At 47.0% G+C, this 10,913-nt stretch overlaps 1 protein-coding gene across 1 annotated transcript; it reads left to right on the top strand.

The window, feature by feature from the left end:
• The first annotated feature begins 1,031 nt into the window (after positions 1-1,031).
• On the top strand, positions 1,032-10,276 carry CXCL14 (C-X-C motif chemokine ligand 14). Its single transcript, XM_075056214.1, has 4 exons — positions 1,032-1,305; positions 2,173-2,278; positions 6,781-6,891; positions 9,110-10,276. The coding sequence occupies exons 1-4, from the start codon at positions 1,242-1,244 to the stop codon at positions 9,123-9,125; spliced, it is 297 nt and encodes a 98-aa protein (XP_074912315.1). The 5' UTR covers positions 1,032-1,241; the 3' UTR covers positions 9,126-10,276.
• The last annotated feature ends 637 nt before the right edge of the window (positions 10,277-10,913 follow it).

Raw genomic sequence — 10,913 nt, 5'->3', positions numbered from 1 at the left:
GTAGGGCTGTACTCACAGCCTGCCAACACCCGGGCCGGGAACGCGGTGGGGATGGCCGCTGCCAATGGGAGCCGGCAGGAACGAAGCCATGTGGGAAACTTAAAATGCAAACGGAGCCGGGAGCGCACGGCGTGTCCTTCCCAAACGCTGCCTGAACTGGCAGGGTGGCTGGTTTGGGTCGGTTGGAGCGTGCGAGTGGGGAGCGTGGGCAGCGGTGCGCTGGGAGAAGGGGCTGAGATGAACCGGGGATCAGCAGAGGCGTTTATCCGCGGTGGGTTTTGAATAGAGTACTAGGAAGATTAGAGACCCAACGCTGATCTTCACCCAGTTACACAGGCAAAAATCTGGAATCTGGATTTTAAAGATGCTATTTTAGCTGTTGCCGAAATCAGAAACAGACCCTGCAAGGGAGAGGGAACGCGTATTTACATCCATGAAGTTCCTGTGTGTTGCTACCCTGTTCTTCACGGAGCAGAACATTGTTGGAGCGCTCATAAAAGCAACCGAAAATTGATCTTATTTCCTGAAACATTCCACATGCTAAACCTGCCTAACAATGCTCCGAGGAATATACCCCCCCCCGCCCCGTTTAATTCACTAAGCTTTCCTTTCGATTCAGAAACCTGTTAAAGCTAGAAAATCGGTATTAAAGTCAATAGCCAACACCCCTTCCTAGGTGAGACTTCCCCAAATCTTATTTCCAAGATGCACAGGAATTTCCACAGAGCGCCGGCTTCCCTGGAGCACTGGCCAAAAAAAAAAAAAAAAAAAAAGGGGGGGGGGGGTATTTTCCACCTAGCAGCCCCATTTATAGAAATATATCCCCCCCCCATCCAGCAAACCTCCTCCCGATGAGAAATACCCCAGCCGGGCAGAACCAGCCGCCCCACCGCCTGCGCTCCCAGCCCGGGGGATGCTCGGGGCGGAGTGTCCCCATGTCCCCCCCCTTCTCCTCGTCCTCCCCTCCCCGGGGCCGGTCCCTTCCCTCCCCGCCGGGGCTGAGGAAACCGTGGAGTCGCTTTGCATATTAATGAGCCGGGAGCAAGGGCAGCGGGAGGTGTTTTAAAAGAGGACAAGGGGAGGAAAGCGGCGGAGAGAGCAGGCAAGAGAGCCGGGGCAGGGAGCTGCTCTCTGCTCTCCTCTCCCTGGTGACATCCAGCCCCGGGGAAAAAGGAGACGAAGCCGAAGCGAACAAATATATTCAAATCCTCAGCGTCTCTTTAGGTACCTGCCGCCTCACCATGAAGCTCCTGACAGCAGCTTTGCTCCTGCTGTTCATCGCCATGTGCTTAGCCAGCGCAGAAGGTAAGTGGGTTTATTCTGCTTATTCCCACGTAAACCTCTTTTCCGGGAGGTTGCTTTTCCAGCGATTTGTGTTTGCCTCTTGCTAGCCCCGAGGTGGGTTTAGCTGTCCCCTGCACGCTGGGAAAAGGGATGTGTTGTATCTGTGGGGTAAGGTAGCTGCGAGGTTTTTTAAAGGTGGAAGTAAAGGTAAAATACACGCGACAAAGTTGCGTCTTCATCGCAAGGCATCACAGTGGGGGATTGTCCCTTATTCAGGAACACAGCTCTAATATCTCCTTTCAAAATTGAGGGTGGTTTTCACAGGGAAAATAGAGCAGAGCTGGGTTTGATGTGGTAGCACAAATTCTACCCAGTGTGGCAGCGTGTGTTTTCTGCCGTGCACAGAAACGATGGTTAAAAACCCCTCTCCGCTTTTGTCTGGCTGCGAATGCACCACAGCATCCATGCGAGGAGAAACGACTGAAAGTCCCACAAAGTCCTGGAGAGAAGGGAGTGAATGAGAAAGTAGCCGAGATGTGCATTTGCTTGCTCAGTTTAAAGCGAGTTCTGACTCTTCCCTTTCCTTTTGTTAAATACAATTACATTTAATCACAGCAGGTGCACTTTCAAAAAAAATCTCACATTTACTAATGCTCAGAACTTATATAGTGCTCCAAAACATATTTCCTGGAGAGTCCCTACCTTTTCCTGGGATATAGCAAAGAAAATACTACTCTCTTTAAGCTCAAAGCATTGCAAAATTCAGCTTTTCCCACCGAGGCTTGAAAGACCAAAGCAAAGTTTGTGTGCGCATATAGGCTGGCAGGGAAGGGACGCTTGGTATGCAGGAGGCTTTGCAGGCACATGAGAAAATGCTTTCTCTTGTAGGCGTAAAGTGCAAATGTTCAAGAAAAGGTCCAAAAATAAGATTCTCTAACGTACGGAAGCTGGAAATAAAACCGAGGTACCCATTTTGCGTGGAAGAGATGATTATGTAAGTTTTCCTTCATTTATTGCTTTCTGTTTCCCTATCAGCTGAATTCCTTTACCTTATACTGCAAGTTCCTTCTTTGTTCTTTGTTTTCCTCATGCCCTGGCATGTTAATTTCTGGGAATAGTCATTTGCTGTATCAGATGCAATAAAATGTGCAATTCTGACCAAAACCCCAGCTATCATTTTTCGACACAATTTTTTTTGTTCAAGGAAATATTTCCAGAACAGGTAGTGATAAAAGGATAATCATTCAAGTGAAGTTCGAGTGAAGACAGGGACAAATCCTACTCCAAGCTGCCTGATGTAAAATCCAGAACTATTTACTCAAGTTGTTCTGGGCATGCAGAATAAGAACACGAGCAGTGTTTGGTCCGTGGTGGTTTTTGCAAGGAAGAGTTATCCCAACCAGAATCACATTTTCGCCTGCATTGTACCAGAGCCATCCCCTTGCATTCAGTGGGATTACCTAGCATGTACGAAAATGCTTTCCTCCCAGTCTCACTGCAAGCCGTGACCAATGCTGCCCTGAAATCTCAAAGTGATGTAGCAACTTACTGAACTGAGGGCAGGTATGGGGATTTTTGATATCTCTGATGACTGGCTCAAAAGGAGGAGGTTTTTTAGATTTTAAATACGGGTGGTTTGTGGGCTTTTTTTTCCCCCATCCTGTTTTAGATATCTTAAGAATCCCCCAACAAAGCACCGTCCAACCAGCACATGGAGCTGGATAAGGAACAGAAGGACAGATTAACCAAGAAGACTGCACCGAGCCCCTCTGCCTCCGGAGAGGGGGAAAAAGGGTCCCAAAAGCAGCCGCACCCCCAGAACGCCCAGGACTGACCTACTCCGCTGTCTGTGCTCCCACACTGAACGTATGCCATTCACTTAATCTTAGAAAGGTGCTTTAACAGCAGGATCCGAGTCCTGTCCTGCCAGGCTGTGCACCACCTCCGGCACTCTGTAATGCCCACGGGGCCAAATCCTGCTCGTCCGACTGGCACAAACAAGGAGGTACCGTGGGAGCCTGATCCTGCCCACGCAGAAGTGGCTTGCCAGACTCCGCGGAGGGCGTATGGAGGAGGAATGGAGAGCCAAGCTTCCTTAGGCTTCCTCCAGATTTACACCAACATCACCGTGAGCAATGCTCAGCTCAGGGAACATCAGACCCACCTCTTTGAAGCCCAGATCAGCTGATGGTGACCTGAACAGAAAAATGCTTGCAGAGCATCACTGCCTGAATCAGTTCCTTGCGGCTTTACTTTGTTTGCTTTGACCTTTCAATAGCAAAATAATGGTGTAGCGGAGCACTAACTCTTCGCATCCCGCTCCAGGCATTTGCCCGAAAGCAGCTGGTGGCCGGGGGCTATAAAACAAATCTCATTAATGCAACATTTGACTTCTAATCAGGAAGTCGGGAAAGCTGGAACGGCGTGCACGAGCGGTTGCTTTCCCAGCTGGATAGCTATGCAGATGCCGAGCAATGCTATTCAAGCCCGGAGGGTTGCCCTGGGTTTGCAGCGGCTGTGGGGACAAAGCTGTCCCATCACTCTCCCATCACTGCTGCTGCCTTTCCAGCTACCCTAATGCAGTCTGAAGTCAGCATTGAAAGCAAACTGAAATTAATATTCCGAGAACCAATTGATCCGGGAGTCTCTGGACAAGGCACGGAAGAGCTAAATTCCTACAACTGAGTTTTTGTTGCTGCAGTGATCATCTAAAACGAGCTGTCGAAGCTGGTTCCCCTCCTGCCGTCCTCAAAAGCTCTCATATCTTCTCATGTAACAAAAACATGATATAAATGATGTTTGGCTGAGAAGTAGGTATGGGGGTGCAGTTTAGGAAGGAATTTGTCTTTGGTCATAACCCCCCCAGCAGAGCTGTGGTACAGGGTAAGAGACAGCTAAACCGAGTCCTCAGTCTAGTCAAAACCTACCAAGATTCATGATACACCTAGTAGTAATTGTGTGCGTATCTGTCTCCCAGAATGAGGAAAAGCAACACAAAATAGGAGGGAGGTTTAACTATTTCTGCCTGAAAGGATCCAACCCCTCTCCACATATTGCCCCATCCCAAAGAGGAGGGATGTGTCGAGGCAAGAGCAGCTGATGGGAAATGGGCGCCGCTGGGAGCCTTTCTCAAGGGACAGCCAAGGCAGACGGCAGTCCCTGCACTTAGGATGAAAGACTTAGGATGAAAGGACCAGAGCCAGGACCCTTGTGGCCCTGGGAACAGGGTGTTTGAAGGCAGAGGTGCAGCCCCACCATCCCTGCAGATGAGATGCCTGGGGGCAGAAGGCACTGGGGGTCACAGACTGACCCGGGGTGCTCATCACAGCCCTGGAGGCACGGACTTACTGGGGAGGATTTTGGCACAGGGGCACTCAGACACCATGGGTGAAGTCTCCAGCCACTGAGCCCTGGGCACCTAAGGAACAGCTCAGCACACACCCCTGGGGCAAGTTCATGTCCCAAATCCCACTGGAAGTGTAAGTTCTGATGCTTCAGTCCCTTCTCCATCCCTCTCAACCTCTTCTCGCAGTCCATCCAGATAACTCCTGGCTCAGGATATCACCTCCCACAGCACCTCTTCTTAGGCACAGCCCCTTACATCTGCCAGACCAACATCCCCAAGAGCAGGGACAGGTCGGCTCAGGGTGCCCAAAAATGCTCCCCCCCCCAGCCCTGCACCCACAGCATCAGGGACTGCGTGGGACCCCCTGGGGCTGCCTTGGGAACCTCTCCTCTGCTGTCCAGCCTCCAGCATCAAGGCAGAAAACCTACGTGTGATGTCGAAGCAACACATCTCAGCCTGAGAAGAAAGCCAGTTCCCTGAGAAGCAAACCACGCATCTCTTCCTCCTCGGACTGCAGGCTCTAGTAAATCCAGAATTGTCTTTGTTTCTGGTACAAATGTAGGGCTCGCTGCTTTTCAGAGGTGCTCCTGCTCTTCTCCTGCTGTGATTCAGCTCATCCATCACTTTCTGGAAATACCTTCTATGGTCTGTCAGAAGAAAAATCCAAGCCAAGGTCTGACATCAGCCAGCGCAGACGGCACAGCCAAGAAGGTGGATGGAGAAACATTCACCAACCTCAAGTCCCTTAAAACTTGCATGCCTTGGGCCTTTGGCAAAGGTTTGGTTTCACTCCCAGTTCAAATCTACAGAAAAACTCCCCTTCTCACATAGGTACTGATCACCAGACGGGCTGGCTGAGAACACCCTTAGAACAGAGATAGTCCATAGATTTTAGCAGTGAGCCTTCCATTTCTGATGCCTGCAGCCAGAGAGGCTCTCGGAGATCTTCCACCGCTTTCCCACACATTCAGGAAAGGGCCACATCCTCCCAGAAAACAACTTGAAAATTACACTTTATCTTTTTGTGATTTTAGCTTACACCTGATGAAGGTAGAGCAGAAAGGGGAGCAGGGAAGAAGGTTAATTGAATGGAAAGAACTATTTGAACACACAGATATTTCTGATTTTCTGCCATCGTTTTACTCACGTTTCTAGCACTGTTTAAATAATTCCATTATAATATTTTAGTTAAACCAAAAACTGTTTTTCCCTGTTATGGATGGTATTTCCAGAAAATGAACAATTCCAATATAAATTGTGGGGTTGGTTGGTTTTTTGGTTTTGGTTGTTTTTTTTTTTAATTGCACAATTAATAACAAAACCCGAAAACTGCTTGATTTTGAGCTCTGAGAGGAGTTAGCAGTCTTGATGTTTCTGGAAAGCCATCCTCTTGGGAAGCAGCTCCAGGTCTCTCTTGTCACCTCAGCTGTGGCAGACCAGCCGGTGATGGCTTCACTAAGCCCTCCGGGAGGAAACCTAAAACGATGGGAAGACTTTTGCTGTGTTTTGCCTCCCAGCACACTTTAACCTGACAATAAGGGGACACCAAGCCACCGCTGCTGGCAAGGAGAGCGGGATCAGCCTGTGATCAGAGGAGGCTGAAGCCCCCAGGACTGCATGCTGGGGCTCAGAGCTAGTCTGTCAGGCACACAGGTACTCTGCCATGTGCAAGTATTTAAAATCTTGTGGACTGGACAGAAAAAAAAAAGGAAAAAAATAATCAATGAAGCAGGCCTGATCTTTTCTCCTGGATGCAGCTTTGTTGAGTGTATGGGAGGCATCTCCTCATGCAAAGACCTTGTGGTTGCCTGAATAAGCCCTAATTAAATCAGATATTAAGCTAAAAAGACAATATCTAACAGACAAGCAGAGCAAACCCACTGATTAAAAACAGCAGGTAAGTCTTCATCTGATACAACCTAGTATAATGGTGGACAATATTGCACCGCACTGATTGATAACAGCTGAAGATCTGATCCAATATTATTACAATAAACTAAAATATCTGCCATAAAACACAAAGCATGAAAACCCTTCCGCTGCCTGCCTGGACGAGAGCCCCCTGACCGATTTTGGCGTTTACCTGGAGTGGGAGCAGAGGACGGGTATTTCCCACGACTCCCGTAACCTGTGCTCGCTTTGCCTTGCAGCGTGACTCTGTGGACACGGGTGAGAGGGGAGCAGCAGCACTGCTTAAACCCCAAACGCCAAAACACAGTGAGACTGCTGAAGTGGTACAGAGTATGGAAAGAGAAAGGCAGGTAAGTATGGATTTGCTCGATGGACAAGGGGGAAAAATCTTGGTGGCAAGTCAGGCAATCGGCAGTGTTCAGACATAGAGAGGCCAGGAAAATACACACACTGCAAATGCTCTATCTAGCACGGAGGATGTATTTCATTACCAAAATTATGGTTATAAATGGATGTTCTTGATGTTATTTCTTTCCTGCCACATGCAGTCCTCACTTCTATTTTAGGATTACGCTGTTCTGACTATAAATAGTAATTATTTTCTGTTAAACTATTCATCAGCTGCTCTTCTCAGTTATTTACATACACTCACCTCCCTTCTATGGGTAAAAAGCCAAGATGAAAAGCTAAATTACTTCCACACGGTCACAAGGAAAGCAGTCAGCAGAGCTGGGAAAAGAGTGCCCTGTCACACCACCTCAAAATCATCAACATCTGATGACGCAGATATTTGCCAGTTTTAACTAGTGTATTATTCCCAGTAAAACAGTAACTTGCTGGCAAGATGCCCCGTCACCTTCTCCCTTGAAAAGACATTTGGGTTTTATGGGTGGGGTTTTTTTGTTTGGATTTGGTTTTTGGGGTTTTTTTTGCAAGCCATCCATCATAGATAGAAGAGAGCAAGAGAGAAACATGAATTCCTGATGGTTAGTGGTGATGTCCTGTCTGGAATTAAGGGGAGCTGCCCAACTCCTACCACCTCGACAGCCATGGCCAAGAAAGAGCCTCTGCAGGCAGCACGATCCCACCAAACCCTGATCCTCCACAGCTGATGGGGAATTTGCTCCCCAAAATTGAGCTCGAATGAGGCCAAAGAGCAGCAAGCACAAACTCTGAGCAGGTCCAAGGGTGCCGGCGAGCTCCGGTGCAGCCACACGGTGCCCAATGGCACAGGCAATGCCACGGCACCGCGAGCGGCGGTGGGTGCTGAGCCCCCCGGCCGGCTCCCCTGACTCCCTGCCAGCTCCCTGCGGCTCTTCTGTAAACAGAGCACGTGGGGAAGCCCTGGCTATTGCATAACCACGTATTTACACTTTTTCCCAATTTTTTTTTTTTTTTTTTAATAAGGCTGTCATTAAGACGATGAAGGATGCTTAACCCCAAGCTTGTGCATTCAGGAAACACGCAGGGTTCCCCCAAGCAGACCGTGAGGAGGGATGCCCCACGCAAGGCTGTGAGGACCAGGGTCCACGTGCTGCAGACTCGCTGCTGGCTGCAGATAACAGCGCTGCTTGTGGTCTTCTCCATAGCCCAAAATAAGGGTCAGCTCAAGGTTTTCCCACAGTCCAGCCAAGGGAGGGAGACTGTCCCTGCTGCCGGGGAGAGGAGGAAGGATGGCGAGACCAGCATCCCCACAGCTTCGGCTGTCAGCCTGGGGGGTGCAGAAGGGATGCAATGAAACCTTTGGTGTTTTACCTTGCTTCGCCTTGCCCGGCGCTGGCATTGCCCCACTGCGGCGTGCCACCCCTGCATCGCACCCAGCGGGTCCCCGACGCTGCTAACTGGGCAAGCAGGGCAGCCAAGCTGAACTGCAGCTGAAGCAGCATCAAGTGAATATTTCAGATGTAAAAAGCCCGATTTAAACCAAGTCCTCATAATAAATAAAAATTTCAATGCCAGCTCTACCAAGTCCACTGCACTTCTCCCCAGGAAAAGCCAGGACTATGCAGTACAAACACTAATCTCTTCCATAAAACAGTATTGCCCCTAGTTTTCCTCATGCCATGGAAGACCACCTTCACCCAAAGAGCCTGCACAACTAGGATTTTTCAGCAGATAAGCCTGTCAAGTGGCCTTCTCAGGACATAAACTAGAAAAAAAACTATAGTCTAATATTATTCCAAACATAACAGATATTGTGAATTTATTACCTACATACAGCTCGTTATATACTTCAATATTTGTATACGAGGTGGGGATTTTTCAGCAGTTAAAGTGTATTAGCATATTTGGATTTCTTCATCTTAATGTATCCTGATAATCGTGGCAGAGTGTGTTATTACCCACATGGCTGCAAGATGCAGCAGTGTCAAAGTCCAACCGTCCTCCCAGGTGCTTTATGGACAACAATCCAGTGACCCTGAAGTCAACAACTTACTTTCCAATTTACTTAAGCAAGGCTAAAAATGTGGCTTGGGGTGGGGGGGTGTTGTTCATGGGGTTTTTATTATTTGGGAGTTGTTCCATTCATAGTTTAAACACCTTGCTCTTGGCTTTCCTTCTCTTTAGGGTTTATGAAGAATAAGAGGAAGCGGTGTGAGGAATGGAGCAGACTCCCTTGGCTGGCGTAGGACCGGGCTCTGCAGAAGATTGTTTCTCTCTCACAGACATAAGACAAATTCTATATTATTATAAAGCACTTTTTACCAAGGGTCAGTTTTTACATTTTATAGCCACGTGCAAAAGGCTTCCAGATTTCACAAGTATCTGTTGCACTTCAGATTTCATACCCATCTGCTCTGTACTGAGATTGGGAAAACTCATGCTTTTCATTTTAAGGAGGTTGGGTTGGGGGTTGGTTTTTTTTATTGTCATTCATTCATACTTCACTATGATTGCAATCGAGCTTTATAAGCTCATTAGACAAACAGTCATGTTTGTAAAGGTGTTATATAGCCGCGTCCCTCATCCCTTTCGCAGTGGGAAAGCTTCGGTGCTGTGGTTGTTTGTCATGTTTGCAGCCTCCACCTTAGTCAGGCAAAGCGGGGACCAAAGAGGAGTTGGCTGGGGAAGATGCCACCGAAGTGTCGTGGCTGTAACTGCAGAAGTGAGGTCCCTCAGCACATCGTCAGAGGAGTATGAACATCACTTGTGTACCTCTTTGATGGACTTGAGGTCTTGCTGCAAGGTGAAGCGTACCATATCTCCCATTTAATGTTTCATGCATTAGAAAGCATTTCTAGGTCATTTTTATTACTAAGAAAACATTTGGGTTTGTTTTTTGGTTTGGTTTGGTTTTTTTTTTCCACCTGAAGTTCTTACATAAAGTTTATGGCTTCAGTACTGAGACATTTTAAGCTTCAAGACTATTGTGTATGATTTCCTAGATTTGTAGCAACAAAAAAAAAAAAGCCTTTAAAAGGCACCTTTTTATGAAAAATATGATAGGGCAAACATATAAATACCTATATATGTTTTAGTCACAATACAACATATTCATTATTTTGAATGTAATACTTCAATGTTAAGCAGTGCATTCCTCTTTTTAAAATAACAAAACTACCTTTTCATTTGTAAATATACTATAGGAAGTCTCCCTATATTATCTTTCTGTATAATGTACTGTACTGCTAAATTATCATATGCTATTTAAATGTTTGAAATATTTAGAAGGTTGCATGCAGATTTCATATTTCTTTCTAAGACAAATGAAAAAAGTAATAAAAAATATATTTAAAAAAGCTGACAATTGCTCTTAAATTTCCTTAAGCCATCAGGGAACTCTGGATGCTTCTAATAACTTTTTTTTGGTGGATGAATTGGTTTGAAGAAAAACACTGAATCAGAGAGCTGATTTATAGATATGGCATCTTGATGACACTGAAACCAGAAAACATTATTCCAGTCCAATTCACTTCCCTTTCTCATTTTAGGATTTGGACTTTACCCAAACACTAAGGAATCCTGTTACATAAAGAAGGGCTATGCCATGTGCCTGTAGCCATTAGTCTAGTGTTATATTAAATAAATGTAAAGTAAGAAGTAAATGTAATAATGTAAATAAATGTAAAACAAGTAAGATGCAGTGATTTAGACAAGACGTCAGTTAGATTAGGGAAGGTTGTACAATGAAAGTCAAGCAACAAAAACCTGTGAGCCACCCCCTCCTCTCTCTGCAGTTTCTGCCCTCATCCAAAGGGAGGGATTTTGCACCCAACAAGGCTCCTACACCGCTCCCCAGCTAAACAAGGAAAGCAACAGATAGGAAGGGTAAAGCCAGCAAGAGCTTAAATGCATTAAAACCTCCTGCTTTCCCTGAACAGCACCGCTCTCCTTCCCTGCTGCTCCCAGCACAGGGCTGCTGCCGACAGTG

The sequence above is a fragment of the Buteo buteo genome, chromosome 24 (assembly GCF_964188355.1).
Source record: "Buteo buteo chromosome 24, bButBut1.hap1.1, whole genome shotgun sequence".
Lineage (NCBI taxonomy): Eukaryota > Metazoa > Chordata > Aves > Accipitriformes > Accipitridae > Buteo > Buteo buteo.
This window is presented reverse-complemented; position numbering and strand designations above follow the sequence as displayed.

What these genes read in the sequence shown, in the direction of transcription:
- CXCL14 (XM_075056214.1), top strand. Translation starts at nt 1,242, where the DNA reads ATGAAGCTCCTGACAGCAGCTTTGCTCCTGCTGTTCATCGCCATGTGC. An exon ending in GTGCTTAGCCAGCGCAGAAG is followed by an intron (nt 1,306 to 2,172) that starts GTAAGTGGGTTT and finishes TTTCTCTTGTAG; the next exon opens with GCGTAAAGTGCAAATGTTCA. An exon ending in TGCGTGGAAGAGATGATTAT is followed by an intron (nt 2,279 to 6,780) that starts GTAAGTTTTCCT and finishes TTTGCCTTGCAG; the next exon opens with CGTGACTCTGTGGACACGGG.